Source organism: Centruroides vittatus, unplaced genomic scaffold, assembly GCF_030686945.1.
Source record: "Centruroides vittatus isolate TY-2023 unplaced genomic scaffold, ASM3068694v2 contig_854, whole genome shotgun sequence".
NCBI lineage: Eukaryota > Metazoa > Arthropoda > Arachnida > Scorpiones > Buthidae > Centruroides > Centruroides vittatus.
In genome coordinates this window covers 2,237,196-2,259,829 of record NW_027122558.1, presented here as the reverse complement: position 1 = coordinate 2,259,829, position 22,634 = coordinate 2,237,196, and the positions used below count along the sequence as shown (strand labels likewise).

Here is a 22,634-nt window from a genome sequence, read left to right as displayed (position 1 = left end):
TTTAGCAACTGATTTGTGCAAGTAATAACTTTCTCAATGGCGTCAGCCGCTGAGTGCCGAGGACGGAAGCCATATTGATCATTGTGGAGCTTCAATTTTCTTTCAAGATGCCACAGGAGCCTATTAGAGATTAGCCTCTCGAGCACCTTGCCGAGGACAGACAAGAGAGAGATCGGCCAACTTTCTTCCAGATTACCAGGTTTGGATATGGGCACTATAATGGCATGCTTCCAAGAATTGGGAAAAATACCATGCTGGAGGCAGGTATTGTAGATATTAGTGAGATGTGTAGGCAGAAGGCTCCACAGATGCTTGGCCAGCTCAGGAGAGATGGAATCGTTGCCAAGTGCCTTCTTATTGGTAAGATTAGTAAAAGCTCTGTCAATCTCATTATGCTGGAAGGCAGGAGTATCCATAGTAAAGATGGCGGTGGAAATCTCAGCACGAATGTGACGATGATAGTCGGATTCATTATCTTGTGAGTCAGTGAGGCAGAATTGGTCAATTTTCCTGTGAACCGCATGATAGAAGTCTTCGCCTATGGGGGAAGAGCGCAAGATTTGTCTGCGTTTGAGTTTATCAGTACAAAAAACGGATAAGAAAGCCCCAAGGATTTTTGCCGGCAGCAGCACAAAACTTAGACCAGGAGTCCTGCTTAGCCTGTTTGATCTTGGTTTTATAGTCACGGAGATGTTCAAGGTACTGAGTTTTGTAATTAGAACGGAGTGGCTCAGTATGGCAATTTTGAAATCTTTTCCTTAAGCTGATATTGTTCATGCGAAGATTTTTCAAATCATTGGTCCACCAGGAAACTGGCTTACGAGTGTTGATATACCTGGGAATGTAGTCATTACAGGCAGTCGCAATAAGATTAATGGATTCCTTGATGTTGCTGTGAATATTGTTTGGGTTGGCAAAGTTGATATTGAACATACGCAGAACGTGTTAGTAGAAACATGTTCTGCGTGTTTCTACTAACACACAGAACTACTGACTACAGAACTACAGTTTCTAGTGTTAGTAGAAACGTAAGTCTGGAGACCAAGCCAATCGGCTTTCTTAAGGTTGAATCTGGGATGAGGGTGATGAAGTTCATTGGAAATGGTGGAGTTGATGGTGAAGGAAATCATTGCATGGTTATCCAGAGAGTCGTCCCGAACGTGCCAGTCACTGATAGAGGAAAGGTAGCCCAGGGAGCAGGCAGTGATGTCGATCCAACTGTGTCCCTGGCTGGAAACAAATGTCGGCATTGAACTGGAGTTGTTAACAATGTGGAGGCCATTTCATGCGCAGAACTCCTCCAGGATACTACTTTCACGGTCAAGACGGTCGCCTGGGAGAGTGCGTGTTAATATCTCCAGCCAATATGTAGTACACATCAGTGAAGGTGTCCAAACTGTCTTGAACGATGCCCAAAAAGTCTTCTATGGGGGTGTCCTTTGGGCAGTAAAAGTTGATTATGATAAACCTACTCCGGTTGATGAGGAGTTCCGTGCAGCAGGTGAGGTTAGTGCTGATATTGCTGTGATGCAAAACAGAGAGATTGTTGCTAGGAATGATAGTTGTAACCCAGGGATAACTGGAGGTACCACGTAAGGTGACACAGTTGTAGGTAAGCAGGCAGGTTTATTGTTAACACAGTATGGCTCCTGACAGATGATGAAGTCGAATGTAGTGATGGCAGAAGTGAGAATGGAGGTAGCTGCAATGCTCCTCCCAACGTTGTACTGCAGAAAACGGACCATCGCAACCCCGGCAAGGTATATATACAAATAAACACACATCAAAACCTGATAATATTATTCTATTACATCATCAACTACCGTAAATAATTGGGCTATAAACGATTAAAGATTATAAATAAATAATAATTTTAATTTATTAATAATTTAATTTATTAAAAAAATTATTTTATTAATTTAATTTAAAAAATTAATAAAATTATATTAATAATTTTATTAATTTTAATAATAGATGGTGCCTAACGCCTACCTCAAGTGCCAAATTTATTTATAATCTTTAATCGTTTATAGCCCAATTATTTACGGCAGTTGATGATGTAATGGATTAATATTATCGGGTTTTGATGTGTGTTTATTCGCATCCATTTTTATTTTATTTTAAGATGGTCTGTCGTATTAGGTTGAAAACGTTAGTGTTTTGATTAATAAACATATCTCAGCTAGAAAGGTGTATTGATGGTTTATTAGACATATATAACTTTTAACTTTCTGTTCTATTTTTTAAAAACTCATTCATTTATATTTGTGTTGTTCTAACATGAATATGATCATTTAAAACAGAAGAAAATGTTTATTTTTGTTTTATTTCTTGTATTTTTGCTGGTTTTTCGGTATTTGTCTAGTTGAGGTTATTTATATTAATTTGAATATTGTCAAAAATGTTTGAATTTTATTACTAAAAATTTTGTTTGCACTACAGTAGTTGTTAACACCATTGGACATTTTTCCCAGCCCTTTATAAACCCTAAATTTATTCCACCATGTATCTAACATGGAAATTTCAAAGACATTAGTGCTGAATTTTTTCCCATTGGGAAATTTTGGAACTAAACTTCTTATTTGTGAAATTGAAGTCCTATGGCCAGGAAAGTATGCAAAATCAAATTTAATTGCATTTAGTCTGATAAGTTAGTTCTTTCTATGCAGAGTTATAAGCAATTCTTGTTTAATTATAACTGATCCTGTATATCAGAAATACAAATTATTTGAAATATGTAGTGGAGAAATATTTATGAAAATTTTTCATTTATAAAATTTAAAATGAATTCTTTATTTCTAGGTCATTCTATGGATTGATCATTCTTCCCAGGGATTTTGCTTCCTATTTGTTAGCAATATTCATCACTAATCTGCTGTTGTATCTTGCTTTCTACATTATCATGAAGGTATATTAAGATTAATTTTTAAACATTTATTTAACTTTACATGGAAATTCACCACAAAAATATGTTACAGAATATTATTATTAGAGCTCAGAATTTGGAAACAAAAATTTAATTTAATTGGGGAAAAAACTGTGTGCAGAAAATTACCAACTTTGGGGATGGTTGAGGATACTTGAGATGATAATATTTATTTAAAGAAACAACTTACAAAATAAGATAAACTGAAAATAAGTGTGCAATGTTGGTTACAATGAGCACTTGTTTCAGTATAGCATTATTTGATTATTTCCAGTGTATAAGAGATTACTTTAATTATAAAATTGCTCTGAATAAATTTTGGATACATTTCATTGAATAATGAGAGAATTGTTAATGGTACTGACAAGAGAAACCTTTGAATGCATACAAAACATAAATATTGTTTCAAGAGCTATTGGGCCAGCCATAAATTAAATTTGCATTTTTCTTGAAATTTTTACTTATTCCCGTTGTCCCATTTGTCCAAGTTTTTGTAACCTCCCTCTTTGGATGTTCAACAAAACTCAAACTCTCTCGAAATCTTTACCACTTTATAAATAATGAAATGTGTGAGATCTAACTGGGATGGTGCTAACTGGGTATGTTAATCAGGACAGCTTTTTATGCTCATGACTATTGTATGTGAGCATAAAAGACATGCTTGCCATCGTTAACCCATTAATTAAAATATAAAAAGTTTCTTACAACAATTCCTTAAATTAAGTTGTAATACAGCTCAAGGAGCAAGAATCAAGTCTGAACAAAGTCCGAATGTTCTGGTCATCATTTTTCTTCAGTCCCACAATGACATGAACATTGATGACCCCGAGGTGCATGAAACTCCTTTGGACGATATTCTCTGGCAAACAGATGAACCTGGGCAGAACAGACAACATGGCAGAAGGAAGTTTATTCCAATTATGTTGGGAAATCTTCCATTGATCTTCTACTGAATCACAAAAGTTCAAGATGGGAGAACTACGAACCAAGAACTTCACGTTCTTGAATTGCGTGTTTTTATACATTTTACCCCTGATTCTGCCTTTTGATTGGTCTCCCCTTGTCACCTGGTGACAATTTGAAATTTTTCGGGGGCACGGGAGAGGTCAAACTTGTGACTAAACACAATTTCTCTCTAACTACATTTTCCTTGACTTTGGCCTTTTCCACACAATTCATCGTTTGTTTTCCATTTTATATAAAAAAAACTTTCTCTGTTTAAACGAGTCCTTTAAATCTTTCTTTATTCTTTTCTGAAAAATGAGATTTTTAATATCTTGTTTGATTGCTAACATTCAGACCACAAAATCGATTTCCATCTGGGCCCTCATAAATGTATAAACTGTGTAAAATTTAATGAAGTAAAACAGACGTCTATTGAAGTTCAACTGCTCTCTCCGAGTGAAAGTCAATCCAATCACCACATCACCAGCTTGTTGGATTTCTTCCTAATATTGAATGAGAGATTCATCTAGACCTAGTAGGATCACTACCACCATTTCAGGGTTATACATATGCTCTCACAATAATAAACTGGTTTTACACAATGGCCCAAAGTCCCTATTATAGACATTAGGGCTGAGACAGTTGCCCGGGCATTTTTGTCTGGTTGGATATCCCACTTTGGCATCCCACAATGAATTTCCAGTGACCAAGGGCAACAGTTTGAAGCAGAATTATTCAAGGCCCTAACCAAGCTTTTGGGAATAGACAAAATATGCACAACCGCTTTTAACCCTAAAGCAAATGGAATTGTGGAATGATTACATCAACCACTCAAGGCAATAACAAAAAGTCATATGATGAAACACTGGGTGGACCTTCTGCCAATCTTCTTACTGGGATTCCACTTTGCATTTAAGGAGTACATAGGAGCCACAACAGCAGAACTTGTATACAGAACAGCCCTACAACTACCAGGGAAATTCCTTGAACAGAAATCAACAGAAGACGCAGATCCAAAAGAGTTTGTAGCGATACTTAGGGAGGCCATGCAACAATTACAGCTGATACTGGCAGCTAACCATACATCTCGTAGGACAATGTTCATATACAAGGACCTACAAAAATGTTTACAGGTCTTTGTATGGCAAGACAGTGCCCATAAACCACTGCAACCAACTTACAACAGCCCATATAGGGTAATCGGAAAGGCTGATTAGTGGTTTACAGTTAAGATTAAAGATCGCATGGTCACGGTCTCGATCAACCAGCTGAAGCCTGCCTTCCTCCTAGGGGAGACAGACACTACAGATACTTCAGGGAGGAAAGTGAACTTCCCTACATGGTTTCTGTCAACACTGGAAGGGAAGTTCTCTTGTGGCAGAGAATGCAATCCTGGTGAGAGGAAGATTGGTAACACTAAAAGTAAAAAAACGACATCACAAGATGACAACAGCACTTTCTTACTCCGACTTGAGGACAACAGACGTGAGCCACATGTTTCCTCCTTTTGATGCAGAACAAAGTACTAGACTCATACACCAATGAACGGGGTTTATGTACTTTATTCTTTGTGTAAATGATGCTTCAAGTACCAACAAATATATTGTGAAATTTTGTGAAGAATTTACTTTGGAGAAATAAAGTTAGTTCTGAGTAAAGACTAAGTGTAGTGGGAATCTTTATTGAAGTAATAGATTAATCCTGCTTTACATTCAGTGGATTTTCATCACAGGAGTCCTGTCTGTTTTTAAACCTCACATACTACTCAAACACCAACAAACATGCAATTGTCCGTCTCCATACCTTGTTTGTAACATCTCTAGCATCTCTCTGGCCAATTTTTCTAACTGCTGCCAGAATTTGATGTTAACTTGTTCCTCAGAACAATCCATTTCTTCAATGTGACAATGTCATCCAACACAGATTCAATTGTTTGACTATTGCTCCTTTTGCAAGTCACTGACCATGGGTTTACTGCAATTTGATATAGCACAAAGACCATGTTTGCCTTCCCACACATTGAGGTACCATGAATAATACTGACAAAATTACATCCGTCTGGAAAGTTTTTGGATGCAGGAATATTTTTGTTTTAGCAATTTTTGCAAGGTATATTCTGCTGTGGGTTATCTATATGAAATTATGGTATATGTAAAAATAGGTGATTAATATATTGTTTAATTCAGTTCAAAATATATCGGTTAAAGAATTTCATCAATTAAGTCCATTAATTTGTCATAAAGCAAATATAACTGTAAAAACTGATGCTTATTTCTATTGGTCCTGTGCAGTCATGAAATAAAGTAATTATGATTATATAGTTGCCTTACAGGAGTAGTAGTAGTTGTAGTTGTAACTGAATAATAAATTTTAATAGGGGGTAATTGTAGAGAACTTTTTGGGCTGACTGACTGTGTAATTCTTATTGAAGCATATTCAGGTTTAGAACTGTCTAAGCTGTTATGTCAGTCAGAACTGTTTGACTATTCAAATTGATGGCAAAAACTTTAATATGTATGCATTTATGCAATTTAACCATCAAATTCCTTAAGCCTCAATCAATGAGATGAATTAACAAACATGCAGTAACACAAATTAAAAAAATGATAACATTAAGCTGAAAAAGTTCTTTGTGTTTTTGCCAATTGATTGATAATTTGTAATGGCCGCTGTTCCGTCTGAAAGTTTAACAAGCCAAACACTGCAGTCATATCTGTTGACAGTGTTTAAGTTGTAGTAATAATTGTTTTGACCATAAAACAGTAAATAATATATGTAATTTTTGTCTTTCAGTTGCGTCACAAAGAGAAGATCTTGCCCCCCTCATTGACCTACATTATTCTCTCTATGATTACTTGGGGTGCTGCTCTCTATTTTTTCTCCAAGAAGAACATCACTTGGCAGGTAAGTTGTAATTCAGTTTTTCTTCATCACATTGATGGTTAGATATTTTCCATGCAGCAAGTCTTGACCATTACCCTTGCTTAAAATTTTTATGTGGATTGGAATAAATTAGGTTTGATGCTACAGAACAAAAAGAGCACAAATACAATGAAATTTTTTGTTTGTTTAGCAATAGAATGGTTTTAGTAGCAGTTGATGTAATCTGGAAGAATATCATTGATTGAAATAGAGGACAAGCATTCAACAAAGAGATTGATAATTTTTATAGAAAGCAGTGATTATAATTCAGAAACATCCTTTCCTGTATTACATTTATTTGAACTTTTTTCCCTTTTAAAAATAAACATGGGAATAATTTTGATGAAAAGGCAGACATCCATTTTCTGTTATTTGTCATCATTTTAAAGGGGCCAGTAACTTATTCACAAACTTCTTCTGACTACTATTTTGACACATCCTAAAGGGTTTGGTCAGTTGATAAGAAACAAATAATTTTAAATGACATCTTTATTTTTGTTCAAGTAAAAGGAAAAGTCAAATTTGTATAAAATTTGAAAATATTTTATCAGTCAGAAACTTATGCTGCTATGGATAATAAAATAAGAAACAGGATTTATTATTGAACAATATTTTGGCTAATTAAATGTACAAATTGTAGGAAATTTGGACTAAAGATAGGCAATTAAAATGCCAACTTGTATTAAATTTTAATAAATTAGAATTGAATGAATTAATTAGTATATTCTGGAAGAAAAGATTCCTTCTGAAGCAGGGCTGAAAAGTCGGTAAAAAACACTCGACTCGACTCCTGACTGGCAAAATTAAATACCAAGTCATTTTATGGGGGGCAGAGACACTCATAGGGAGTTACCCTACTCTGAACTCTGAAAGGAGCCCCCAAATACTTTTATAGTTAGTATTTTTAATATTTAACTTACATTAATATTTATTTGTATAAAAAAATTAATTTTTAACAAATATTTAATAAGAGGAAAAAGGGGGAGTGATAAAATTCTACATCTACATATCTTTATTCTACAGCTTTTGCACTTCAATTTCACCTTTCCAGAAAAGTTAGTCCAACTAAAAAGTGTGCGATCTAGCTACTTCAGCCCTTGTTCAGAAAAGAAAAATATATACTCTGATCAATTAGTCTGGCTCATTCAGAAAAATAGAGTACTTATTTAAAGCAGGGATAATAAAGGAATAAATGAAAAATATTCAAATTCAATTGGGTCAAAATAATTTAACTACTAAACACAAATACTACAAAGAAAATTATTGATACATATTTAATAAATTAAATTGTTGCATTTTGTACTTAAAATAAATGAATTATAACAAAATACAAAAACATTTTAAAAAATTATTAAATATAAAATAAATTTTCTTTCATTTAAATAAAAAAAAAACTAAATTAAATTTAAAATGCCAGAGTTGGAGTTGACACATTCTTCCTGACTCCGATTCCTCTAGCCAGAAATTTCTCCTGACTCCGACTCCACGGCCTTGGTCTGAAATGGAACTCAAACTTGCAACTCCTGCTTACTGTGCTATTGTGTCAGAGCTGTGGCTAGAGAATTTGGCATTGGGACAAACTTGAACATGGTACCTTTTGGATAAGACTTTTGTTACTCTGTTACAAATTTTAAAATCATAAGAAAACACTTTTTATTAATATTATGCATATTCTATTTCATTATATGATTTTTTTATACTCGTATGTGACAGTTTTCTGTGAATTTATTTGTTTGTGCATGTAACAATTTTGGAATTTTGGCATTCCATCATCTTCGTCCAGAGCACATGTCCCCTCTGCTCCTTCCCATGTTATGTCCCAGCTGGAGTGACTTTTATGGTTATATCCACTGTCAGTGTTTCTCAACCTCTAACGAATCGTTGCCCCTTTAATAAAACCATTACGTAGTATCACCTCCTTCACTTCGAAAATTCCGATGCTAAGGGCCAAGGCTAATGCCAAATTCGTATTGCATTGAATAGACTAGTGACTAGTATAATGTTATTTGTTTAATTATTTGTAAGCAGAGTCTAAAATCTGCTACTCATTAGCACCCCTCCCCATTAACTCCACATCTGCAATTGTCTAGAATTCAGAGAACTGAGGGATCACAAAGGGAAAGGAATAGCTTGGTCAAGGAAGAGAGGAGAGAAAGGTTTCCACCTTTCAGACTGGACATATGTGGAACAGACACAAAATTCATCTGTGCTTGTGAACACCTCTCTTTTTAGTTCAATTATTGTATTGTATTGTAATATCACAAACGTTAAGACATTTGTGATATTACATTATTGTACGATATAATGAATAAAATATCTAATTATTCTTAATATAATGTTTTACTATAATGCCCAGAAAATTGTTTTTTGCCCCCAAAAATATAAATTGTTACTAATCGCTCCCCCAACATGGAAAAACACCCACATGGGTGCATTAACGCCCCCATTGAGAAACACTGTTCTAGGTTAACTGGTCTAATAGCAAAGATCAGATGGAGATCCAGGTATATGATAAGCTTGAGTTTCAGGTTCCACTCGTGCTTTGGATTAATCTTTTCTTTCAGAATATTTTAAATTAATCTATTTAATTCTAAGTATTAAAATTTAATACAAGATGGTGACTTAACAACCCACTTTTGATCCAAATTACATAGCATTTATATATAATTATAATTTGCCAAAATGTAGCCCAGTAAATTTGATTAGTAATATAATTTGGGCTTGGTGTTTTATATGATTACTAGCAGATAGGCCCGGCGTTGCTCGGGCAAAAGTAATGATAGCGAAGATTAAGATTATCACATTATAGTCACAGAAGAAAAAGAGTAATTTCATCAACAAACTAAATATTTTTAATAAAAGGTCGAATTTGAAAATCGAATATTGTAATATTGTTCGATTTTCACGACGTGTTCTGATTATATTGTTCGATTTTCATCGAATATTCTAAAGAAGAAAAGTCGAAAAAAACCGAATTAATCTGTTTAAATTTGAAAATCGAATATGTTCTAACATATTACTCTTTTTTTTTTTCCTCCAGCGCCCGTAAATCTTGCACGTCGCCTTCTCTTGTTCTCCATTGTTACTTAACACTTCCATTGTTGATGGAAATGTTAAGCCTTAATCCTGTCCCTCTCCCCGTGGGGAGAAATTTCAAAAAATCCCTTCTTAGTGTGCGTTTTTGTGACGTACCGTAACTATGTACCAAATTTCAACTTTCTACTCTTAACCGTTTGGGCTCTTAACATTTCCATTGTTACGTAACACTTCCATTGTTAACACTTCCACTGTTGACACTTCCATTATTACTTCATACTTCCATTGTTGCTTCACACTTCCATTGTTACTTAACACTTCCATTGTTGATGAAAGTGTTAAGACTTAATCCTGTCCCTCTCCCCCGTGGGGAGGAATTTCGAAAAATCCCTTCTTAGTGTGCGTTCTCGTGACGTACCCTAACTGCGTACCAAATTTCAACTTTCAACTCCTAACCGTTTGGGCTCTGCGCTGATTATTATTATTATTATTATTATCAACTCGTCTCGATTATATATATAGATAAAGTTATGATGCAAACAGCAGCTGTCAGCAGGTATTGTTTGCTTGTACACTGTATATTGATTAAAGAAACATTTATGGAGAATGACATACAACAGGACTGTCCAGGAAGTCTAAATGTGATATTGAATGCACTGTATTTTCTGCTATAAAACAGCAAAATTTCATTGGTCAATAGAAGAAAATATGGTGCATTAAAATGCAAAAGATGTGGTGTAATTTTAATAGAAATATTAAATCCATATTTTTCACAGAGAAATCTTTTACTACTTGCTATGGGTATGGGTTGGTAACACTCCATAAAGTAACATGTAGTTGATACAAAGAAGTGCTCTTTGTTTTGATGGTCATTTGCTAGGTTATGTTGTTATTTCAGTAATTGTTTTGTTGCACCCTAAGCAATTTCAGCTAAGTGCAAAATGAGTAAGCCAAAGAATAGCAAAATTTATTATTTATGCAATGGAAAGAAATGAAATTGTTTTCTGTTTTGATGAAAAATAAATGATGACGACTCATTTATGTTTTAGTATATTTACCAAAAAGAGATAATTTTAAATGTTAATTACTGTACAGTAAATAAATATAACTGTTATGCAGCATAATTTTTTATGGTGGGTTAAGCTTTTATAGAACAGAGATGTGAAGTACTGTACATCATTGGTAGTTTAATTGAAGAAAAGTTACCCTTTGTACTACCTACTTTTTATTGTTACACTGAATACCATGTGGTCAAGGCTGACCTCGATACTTTCTGAAAATATATTTAAGTGATTTTGACGGTTTACAGTTTAATTTTGACTTTCACTGAAAGTAAAAAATGTTAAGTTATATGTTTATTTTTTTTTATACACAAATAGAAAAATATCTATATATACATAATATAATCTTTCTTCTTTCTCAGTATAATGAGTACTTGCTGTACTACTTCTGGAATTGTCCTGTCAAAAAGAGACTTTTTGACAGTTTCATTATTATATTTTGGAGCACATTCAATACAGATCAGATGTTTAAAGCATGAAACATGTGTACATTTAGAAGAAAGACTTAAATGCTTCCTGTCTTTTGACTAGGTCAAAGCACACATTGGCTATGTTTCCATATTTTGGTAGTTTTGTCTTACTTCCTCACCAGTGATTTTTCTATTTCAAGAGAGATAACCTTTTTCATCATTCCAATTTGGGTTCATGTGTATCCGTAATATAAGAGTATTTACATCAGTAATATAAAATATTTGAAGTAGTGATGTCGAGAATGTTGAAAAAAGATGACCTGTTTTACGGTTTTCTATTTGTAGCAGTAAAATATGCAATCACATGTCATATCAGAGATGTTTATTTAGATCATATTCATTTAGCCACAAATTGGATAACTCTAATCCTACAGGCAGTTAAATTCACAATTTGTTGTTTGAAAAAGTGCATGATATATATGGAAGTGAAGAAGAAGAGATCTTGTATGATAATTATGAAGATTTTAAAGATCATAGTGACAATGAGATTGCTATAACAGAAGTGGAGGAGCAATATAATTCATCTGAGGAAAATTAGAAAATTTCAGAAAGGATAAGAAACATCATTAATTAATGAATATTTAACAATTCTACACAACAGTCACCACATATAATGAGAGAAAGAAACACTGAAACTTACCAAAATGAAAAAAAATTAACTTTGGGGTTATGATTGATCCCATGGTAACAGATGTGTTTTAATGTTAACTTGCAAAATAAAGCCTCTGGCAGAAAATACTTTTTGGACAGGCTAAATTGAGAAAAAAATAGTAAAAGTCACAAAAGGAAAAAAATTACAAACATTTTTGTAAAAAATATGACACTGAAACACGAAGTGGGGTCACCGTTGACCCCATGGTAATACAAGGGTTAATCACACTCCACTATAAGTTGGCCAGATCTGACATATCAAAACTCAAAACACTATCTGTCAGTTGGTGCAGGTTAATGCATACAAAGTGGGAACTGGATGCCAGCACATTTTGGGTGCCTTCCAATGATATATCCAACTGTCAATGTGTTTAAGTCAGAGAAGTTTTGTTCGTTTTGACTTTAATGGTTTGAATTGACCAAGACACTTTCTAGGCCCTCAAAATGCATTTGTATTATTATAAGGAAATCAAAAGTAATTTGAAGGGAAACAAAGATAGATATTTTTACAAAAGATATCAATAGACTATTTGTTAGTTTAATTAGGTTTTTGTTATTTTTTCTCTCCACAATAATTAAAGTTTGATCTATTTAGTTATTTTAGTACAAAATCAACCTGGAAGGGACAGTAGTGGCAGGCAAAGTTTGCTTCTTCCAAAGGATAAATGAAGTGACACGCTGTCCTGAAAGGGTGGTGGTCCTTAAAGAATATAGAAGATTGGGTGTCTACAAAAAAAGAAGAAAACAGAAAGGGGGCTTGATGAAAAGTCTAGTTCTTTATTATTCAAGAATAGGAAATTTTTTTTCTACTAGAAATGCCAGGAATTTTGTTGGAATGTACAACCAAAGACTGGTTCATTGATCCACTCAGTTTACTGTAATTTCCAAATCATTTATTCAAAACAGTGTAAGGAGTAAATGTCCAATCATTATTTTATGTTTTTGGGCATTATTTTTATTTAGTTATTTTCTATTTTTAAGGACACACTCCTAAACCCTCTTTGTGCAAAAAGTCAAAAAGGCAGGAGATACTAATTTTGCATCAGTGACTGATCCCGTGATGCAAAATAATGTAAATTAGGGCAGTGCGGAGCTGCATTGAACATCGGACAAAAATGGCACATCCAATACAGTCGTGTGATATAGCTCCTGTCGACGACTATTGTAGACACGTCTCTGAGAAGTGAATAGTGTAAGAAACGTATACTTTTAAAAATAGGCCAGGACGATACAATACAATAAAGAAAAAATATATTTCTCTTTGCAGACAATACATACATAATGTGTCTTTTAACTGTACGTTTTTTCTCGCGCAGATGAGGGATAAGACAATTCCACAGTGGAGTCAACCTTTTATTTGAGGCTTCTTGTCCGCTTACAAATGTAAAACAGTCCAATACTTCCCTCTAGTGGCAGCAGTACATTTTACATTTTACACACTGTTTTACATTTGTAGGCGGAGAAGCCTCAAATGAAAGGTCGACTCCGCCGTGGAATTGTCTTAGCCCTCATCTGCACGAGAAAAGATGTACAGTTAAAAGACACATTATGTATGTATTGTCTGGAAAAAGAAATATATTTTTTTTTTATTGTAACGTATACTTTGTTTGAGTGTTACTTCTAGGTGGAGATTGGATTTGCTATTATATGAAATAAGACTGTCGTTGATTGTTTATTTGACAAATATACTAACTGTTGGTACAATTAATCAATTGTTTTTTTTTTGTATTATTCAATTTAATAAATATTACATTGTTAATTGTTACTTATGTGTTCTGGATTATTATCATCATTGCTTTTGATTGTCATAAAAGTTCAGGCCTGGCATTTGAACCCTAACATCGTGTAACCCTGTTTTCTTTTTGTTACACAATGCATTACAACAGGACAACTGAAATGAATTTTCTTTACAGAAAAGTCCAGCACTGTCCAGAGAGAATAACAAGAAGTGTCTACTGGTGAATTTTTATGATGGTCATGATGTCTGGCACTTTCTTTCCAGTGCTGCCCTCTTCTTCTCTTTCATGGTGAGTAAATACTTTGGAAGTCAGCAAACTTTTCTTCTCAACTTATCAGACGTTCTTGTTCAGTTAATTTTCATCATAATGACTGCTAACTGACCATTCAAACTGTATTGTTACAATTCAATAACTGGAATGGTAATTCATATGAACACACTTGGGGATTCAAAGTTTGAGAACTTCTGATAGAACATGGTGCAGTCCGGGGATTGCCGAAGTACTGTGTTTCTTGAAGTTTCTCAAACATATTTGGCTTGTTCTATTGCACTAGTCATATTTTCCATTCAAAAAAATCTTCCATAAGATATGCAAAATAGTATCAAGCAAGGTTTTGAATAATTTTTTTCAAAGTTGGCTAGTCATCAAAATACCATGGGACACATAAATGAAAGATATTTTTAAAATCCTATACAATTGATAATTAACAAAATTTACGTTTTGAAGATGCAAATGCATATTTCTGCAATGATTTTTAGGAAAAAGAAATCAAGAAAAAATACATGGAATAAGATGTCATTGGTAAAAATATAGTCAAAATAAATGATTCTTTATTTTATACAGTAACACAATTGACGACTAGTCTTATTTGCTAGCTGTTCCACAGCACTATATCTTGTATCATTTCATTATCATTGCTTTCTTTTTGTTTCTTGGTACCATTTAGCCTATTCTTGTCATTATACTTCATTTATTTGTTTTCTTTTCCAATCTAATTCACTTATTTAATTATTGTACTAAGTGGCGTATTTAAAAGTAACTCAGTTCAAGTTGACCATGCAGTTTCTTGCATTTCATTTTTCCACTCCAGAAACACTTCTATATATTAATCCAAATAAAACATCTGAGATGTAAAAAAATTTCACCAAGTAAAAATTTATGACAATTTAGACGACAGTCAAAATTTTTCTTGGGAGTTTTCCTTTGGTAAAGATAAGCTCGGTGCTTGGAGGCAAAATGTAGAAAACAATAATACAGGCAAAAATCTTGTGGGTACTTCCAAACTTTGACCTATCAACCCAGAAGTTTTGTAAGCACCTCACTGATAACGAGAAAGTCTTGTTTAAAATTTGAACTTTGAAGATCCAGTAGTTTTTTTTTCTGTACGAGTATCTACAGTGTCAGAGGAAGAGAAGAAATATAGCTTTTTTTGGCGATTTTTGCACTTTTTAATTTCTTATTTTTGAAAACTGTTTTATAGAGAATTTTGAAATTTTGCACACTACCTAAGAAAACAATTGTCGTTCGAACGAGATATTTGGAAATACTTCAGGTGTTTGGTGAGGTGGAGAAATTGACCCCAAAAATCGGCAACTCTGAATCCTGTATATATAGTTTGTCAGTGAGCTTTTTACTTGGTGGGGAGTCACAGCCGTGACTCCTGATTACCTCTATTTATTTATGAACTCATAAGCTTTCAAAACATGGTTATTATAAGTACAAAACTGTATACATATATAAAATGGATAAAGTTTTATTCAATATATAACTAGTATTTCTAAATATCACTGTAAAATGATCACATCATACCAAACAATCCTCATACCGGTACATATGATATCCATTATACCTTCTTAAGCCTTTTTTCGAATTTCCGGTACTAAGTACTAACATTAACGACCACTTAACTAACGTTTTCGATCGCCTCCGCGATCTTCGTCAGGTTTTATTCGACGGTTTTCGAGATAGAATGCAATAGAATTCTTTCAAAGTTCAAACGATTCGAACCTCTCACCGCGTGCCATAATTGCGAACGATCCAACTTGTTTTTAATGCCTATAATATAATCATAAAAATGACTGCGTACATCCGTACATGAATAGTACACTACTCTGATATGCTACCATTGCGGGTGTACTTCGGAGACATATCTCCACGCATATGATAAAACGTTTCCATCTTTGAAATTAATGCATTTCCCTGATTTAGACGCCTTGTAAATCTCAAGGGTCTCCAAGGCCCTGATGCGGTCCGTGTCGAATGATGTTTTAATTAGGCTGGTTTTATCAAAATCTGCCTTTATATCGGGGTCGGTGGCGTAGGTCGAGAGGGCGGTGGTGTGTCTTTTCTTGTTGACGTCATACCTGTGTTCCGCGATCCTCTTTTTCACGGATCTCTTAGTAGATCCGATGTATATTAAATCCGTTTGGGACCTGTGATCCCTTATCGGGATACTGTACACCCCCGGTGCTCTTAGAAAATCCGGCTTGTCCTTGGCGTTCCTGAGTAGCGAATAGATCGATTGGGTTCTTGAGAACGTCAAATCGGTGCCCTTCTTCCGCGCTATTTCCTTGTATATGTCATGCATACCTCTGTTGTACTGGACCACCGTGCGCTGGTTCGGCCCCGACTTGGACCTATCCCGTGCCCTTGCGGCGTGATGTGCCGCGTTTGTATTACGGAAGTTACGCGCTAATTTACAGACTAGGCCACGTCTGTATCCATGGCTAGCGGCTATGTCTTCTATGTGTGCCAGCTCTGTGAGCGTGTCCTCCCTTTTAGAGTTATGAGTGTACGCCCTCCTAACTAACGCCCTGAACGCCGCAATCTTATACGGATAAGGGTCTTCAGACCCAGCAGGTATACATAGGTATGTAGTCGGGCTTGTAATACACCCGCGTTTCAATGTTGTTTCCTCTGAGTTGTATGGTGACGTCTTAACTAACTGAGTTGTATGGTGACGTCTTAACTAACGTTTTCGATCGCCTCTGCGATCGAAAACGTTAGTTAAGTGGTCGTTAATGTTAGTACTTAGTACCGGAAATTCGAAAAAAGGCTTAAGAAGGTATAATGGACATCATACCAAAGTACCAGTTCATAATTAAGTAATTTACTGATGAATCTTTTCAGTGGCAATCATTTGTATAGCAGATGGGTGAATGTGAGGAGCCTCAATTTACTGATCTGAGCTCCTCTTGATGTGCAGATCACGTAGAACGATCACCATCTGATAATAGTCTTTTCCTCCCTTATTCTACATTTATTTTAAGGCTTTGTGGGTAATAAGTACAATAAATACAACCAGCCTTATAATTACTTCAAATATCAACAAACAGCCAAATTCCTTTACTGGCTATCAAGGCTAAATACTTTATTGAATTATTAAAAGCTAAATAATTACAAAGGAATCTGGCTGCTGTTTGATATTTGTGGGTAATTTGGATCATTTAAACCTTGCTTGATACTATTTGCATATCTTATGGAACCTTTTTTTATGTGGAAAATATGACCAGTGCAATAGAACAAACCAAATATGACAGTCTCGTTTGAGTAACTTGAAGGAACATAGCACTTGGTCAGTCTCCAGACTACGCCAAGTTCTATCAGAAGTTCTCAAACTTTGCATCCAATAAGTGTGTTCATATCAGTTTGCCACCTTTTCAAAATTGCTGACCCAGACATTTTAAAATTAAAATGCCTGGGTCAGCACAACAAAATGTTTTGTTGTGAGTAGAAAAGAAATATTTTATTAGAAGGTAAACATGTATGGTACATGATATATTATTAGAGTAATACAATAATCACATGTGGCATATCCAAAAATAACAACAGTCCGATGTCCATATTAATGGCAAAAATAATACATAAAAGTAAGAATAATAAATAATAACACATACCAACATGAATAATAATAAGTTACAAAAGATACATTGTATCTGATACAATATATAATATAAATACAAGGCATCTGCAATGTCATTTTACAGCCAAGAACTGAACAATGGGCATGCCAGTTTTAAATCAGTTACGGACTTGTGTTGGAACAAACCTAATATTTGCAAGTTAGAATTTTAAAAGTACATTTTCTGTCACTCAGCCTAGCAATAATAAGATGGGGATAAGTTTGGGTGGGGGTGTGAAGTTAGTCTTTAACCATTAAAATAAAATACTCACAATTAATGTTGCCACCTGTCCGTTTTTAATTTCATTGTCCGGGTTAACAAATAATTTTGTCCGGGATAAAAAAAGTCGACAGGCTGCTACGAAGCCTGTCGACCTTTTTTTTTAATTTTTTCTTAGCTCTTTAAAGCTAAGTTATTTCATTTCTTAATTTAAGTTGCTCCTACACAAGTCCCTAACTGGTTTAGAACTGGTGTGCACGTTATTCTTTACATTGTAAAATAACCTTGCACATAAGTCAGGGACTTCTGTTGGAACAAATCTTACCTGCTGTCCTGGTCGGTAATTTTGAAAAGGTGGCAACACTACTCGCAATTATTATTATAAATTTATTTTGTTTCATCATAATTACAATTTCTACGAAAACCGGACAAATTAATAATTAATCCAGACCATGAATTTAAAAACTGGCCTGGTGGCAACACTAGTTCATATGAATTACCATTCTGGTTATTGCATTGTAAGAATCCAATTTGAATGGTCAGTTAGCAGTCATTATGATGAAAAATTAATTGGACAACAAAGTCTGATAAGTCGAGAATCGCAAGAAAACGATTTATTAGTGTTTTAACAAAGGTAAAGCTGGTTCAAGACACAAATATGAAAAATGGGTTACAGGGTTACAGTGACGATAACTAACAAAATATTATGCAGCACGCTATAAATTAATGCAATCATAGTATGGCTTTGCCAAGAGGAATAGCCAATGTAGAATTTTGGGATTGGTGTAGAAAGTGCAGAGAAGCCAGAAAACATGTCTGTTTTCTGGCTTCTCTTGGGCATGTTTTGTACTTTGTGGGTAAAAATTAGACATTACTTCGAAATTTGAAAAAAAAAGTGTCAAAATTAAATATTGTAAAAACATGGTAACACTACTGAAGTGAATTCATATTAGTGGTTTTATCCACAATCGGAAAAGAATTTTTTCTGATTGTGGATAAAACCACTGGAACACTGATAGTTGGTCGCACGTTTGTGCCCAACTAACGGATGGGCCACATAGTTTTCCAGATTTTCTTCACATTTGTAACACCTAAATAGGAACCAGTTTCCCATTAAACTCTTCCCGACAGGCGGCCTAGCCGTCGAGTCGTAGTAACCAAATAAATCTAAACCCAGGCCAGTTCCTGGGGTAACCACCCCACAAAAACTCTTTGTTTATAGAAGCAAAAATCTGAGCTGTGTCTGTACGGGGTCGTTAGCAAAAATAGAACACTACGACAAAATGACACAAAACATAGCTACTTAGCGTTTCGTAGCATGACGTGAGTAACATAAGTGAGAATGAAATGTTTTTAACACAACTCAATAATGATATTGCCAATTTTACAATGACAAGGACTACCGGCTGGCCGATTTGGCTCTTCGACCATTGTGTAAGAACTAGTGATGGCCAAACGATAATGATTATCGACTAAATATCGATATTTTTAAAACCGGTTTATTCGACTACTATCGAATTGCCTCGAATTCGATTCAGTATTTTCAAAATGGCGCCGGAAAATCGTGCACTAGATCTAGTAACGTTTGGTTGCGTTTTACCGAAATAAATGGAGAGAAAGCGCGATGCAAGAAATGCAGTCGTGAAGTTAAAACATTGAACAACAGCAGCAATTTATGGTCACATTTAAAAACAGTCATGCTGTTTATGCATTCACGAACAACAATGGGCATCCTAAGTGTCACCTCAAATGACGATTGCCGTAGATCCAGCACTTCCAGCCAAAGAAAAAATTTTTACTTTCATCTGCAATCTGTGGTCCGGGTATGACAAGTTGAAATCCGAAGACATAGTCGATATTTTAGTGGACTTTCTGACGATATCGATTAATCAGTATCGAGAATGCCGATTAGTCATTTGATTATTATTCGATTCTCCAAATCCAAAATCGATCATCCTTAGTAAGAACAAACATTTAGCCGTACCTTGCGATGGGAATTCTGCATAATTCTGACGACTATCTTTCACGGGATTAGTTTGCATAGTATTTAAATAATATACCATATTATCTGAAACTTTCGTTTCTTTAAGTTATATAAAAATAATTCAGTATGGGTTCCAGAAACCGATGGGCCGTAGTGCAGTTCCGGGCATACACATCGGACGACGCCAATTCCGGTAGGCTGCCAGCATACGGTGCGTTAAAAACAGTTTGCTCTTCACTTTTCGTCCTATTACATTAGGTACGGTGTTTTATATTTTAAAAGCATTAATAACGATAAAACGGATTTCGGTTTCGTAATCGTGAGGTTGATGTTTCGAATCTCATTGGTTTTAGATAACTTTTTTAATACAAAACTATAATTTTCACTTTGTTCTTGGTCCTCTTGGTTCTTTATTCTTGGTTCTCGACAGCGGAGTGTGTTGGCAAGTGCAAGACAATAGCGAGGTTGCGGCCGAAGTTTTCATTTCGCATCTATTATCGCACGACAACTTGATCAGATTCTTTACTACTGTAGCAGTAAATTCAGATGGAGCACTGGCATTAAATGGATCTTCAATCCATACAAATTTATCGATATTATGATTTTGAAAATTTTTCTCAAACCAGGTGGATAAACTGTGATAAATGTTTTTTAAAAATGGATTTCACACCCCGAGAGAAATCAACTCCATCGCGGTCAAAAACTGTTGCAAAGGGGATACGTTCTTTATTTCTCTCCATCTTTATTTATTTTTCTTTTCCATAGTTTTAATTTTTTTTCATAAAAGCTGAAATTTTCTCAATCAACTTCAAAAGCGGATGTTGCTTCCTTGCAGGAGATTCAGAGCATTCAGCTTTTCAAAAATATCACATAAGTATGTTAGTTTTACTAAAAAATCTTTATTCCCAAAATTTTTGGCATACTTATAGTCTTCCTCTTTAAGAAAAATATAAATTTCCTGTTGCAGTTCAAACGTACAAAACACATTACCTCGAGAGAACCATCGCTCTCTCGTGGTAATGTTTTGTACTTTCTCAAAGTGTGTAATGCAACAGAGATGTGTGCTCGGATCCCATATCCTCACATTGTTATTTGAAAAATCTTTCCTTCAACGGGCGAGTTTTTATAAATTTTACTACATTTACTACATATTCTAAGGCCTGGTTCAATGTAGGACTCGGATATTTTGATGCGAGTGATTCCCTGTGAATAACGCAATGGGTCCACAGTACAATAGGGTCTTTGCTTCGAAAAAGTGTTTGCAATCCTCCATAACAGCCGGACATAGAACGAGCACCATCAGTACAGATAATAATGCATTTGGTCCACTACAAATTATTTTTGGATATAAAAATATCAAGGGTCTCGAACAAGTCGTGAGTCTTAGCACCAGCAGTGATACTTTTACAAAAGAGAAAGTCTTTTACAATGATATTACTATCTACAAACCGTACATAGCAAACCAAGTGAACATCATTATTGTAAAAGGGGCCTCTTCAGCTGCAATCCAAATTCCTTCTCTTTTACTTTTTCAATTGACTGAACATTGGAGGTCCTTCGCTATGCGCTGTGTTCTGCCACTGATGGTGTTATTGGACAAAGGCACTTTTGAAAACTGCTTCCCAGCGGACTCATCGATTGTGATATTCACCATATCTACAGCAGCCGGTAGAATGAGTTTTTCTGCGATGGTATGAGGCTTATGAGGCTTTTAACATTTTGCGATTCTGTGTGCACCTTTATTACTAAGTTTTTTATAACATTTCGTGGCGCCCTGTGAGGAAGCTACAACTCCCTATGGCGCACACTTTGGGAACCGCTGCTGTAAAATCAATAATTTCGTAGCATTTGCTGGCCATTTTCCATGCTGTCTTGCCTCATCTGAAATTTGGGACAACATTGGCTTTCTGATCTTGGTCACTTTGTGTCGCGAAAAACAAAATGTTTTATTTTCTTCAAATTTTTAAAATCACGGCCACATTCGTCACACGATACAATGTGTCCGCCATCTTGTAATTCAATAGAACCGCTGTATCTACTTTGTTACCGTGGTTACTTCGATAAGTAGCGCAGAACAACCGATGACATTATGACCGTGATTGCGGTTGGTTATTCAGGTTACATTTTCTAAACGCTCCGGTAATTGCCAGCAGTTACTGGTAACATCAATTAGAATTTCCAAACCCGCCCTTAGTAGCGTCTTTGGTTTATTTTACCTATCGCTGGATGCAACCGACCAATAACGGCTGCTTTCTGCTCCGATTCCATACGTCACTCGTCGCTCGACAGATGTAACATCGTAACAGCTACCGATTGAAACACCTTTGCCCGATTACAACTGGCGACTTTGCCGAACGCAGCCAATGAAAACGACTTTTTCATCTGAGAGTTGTCGACTGACGGCAGGAAAAAAGATCGGTATTGAAAATAATACTGGAATATAATTTAATTTCGTTAAGCTTAAACAACTGTTAGACTGGATGTTGCTTTTCGGAGATCAAGAAAACTGGTTGGACACGCGTAACTGGTTACATGACAAAGGAACAAAGATTACACAAAAGCTAACACTAACTTGACTCACCAAAGGTCAGCGCTGAAAGGGGGAAAGTAAAACGTAGTCGAGGTCACCGTCACCAACGGTTTCCCGAGTGGTCAACAGCGCCACCAACCTTTTATTACGTAACAGGAAAAACATTTACAAACATCACCACGAACACAATACGTTGTACTGTACGTATCGATGTCATAATACTTAAAGGTAACTTCAATCGTTGATTCC

At 35.1% G+C, this 22,634-nt stretch overlaps 1 protein-coding gene across 1 annotated transcript in view; it reads left to right on the top strand.

The window, feature by feature from the left end:
- Positions 1-22,634, top strand: part of LOC136982589 (SID1 transmembrane family member 1-like) — a 101,330-nt gene that overhangs the window by 73,920 nt on the left and 4,776 nt on the right. Inside the window, exons 21-23 of the mRNA XM_067279122.1 lie at positions 2,803-2,908; positions 6,665-6,775; positions 13,925-14,038. Of these exons, the coding sequence (XP_067135223.1) occupies positions 2,803-2,908; positions 6,665-6,775; positions 13,925-14,038 (331 nt within the window). The remainder of the gene's footprint in view (positions 1-2,802; positions 2,909-6,664; positions 6,776-13,924; positions 14,039-22,634) is intronic.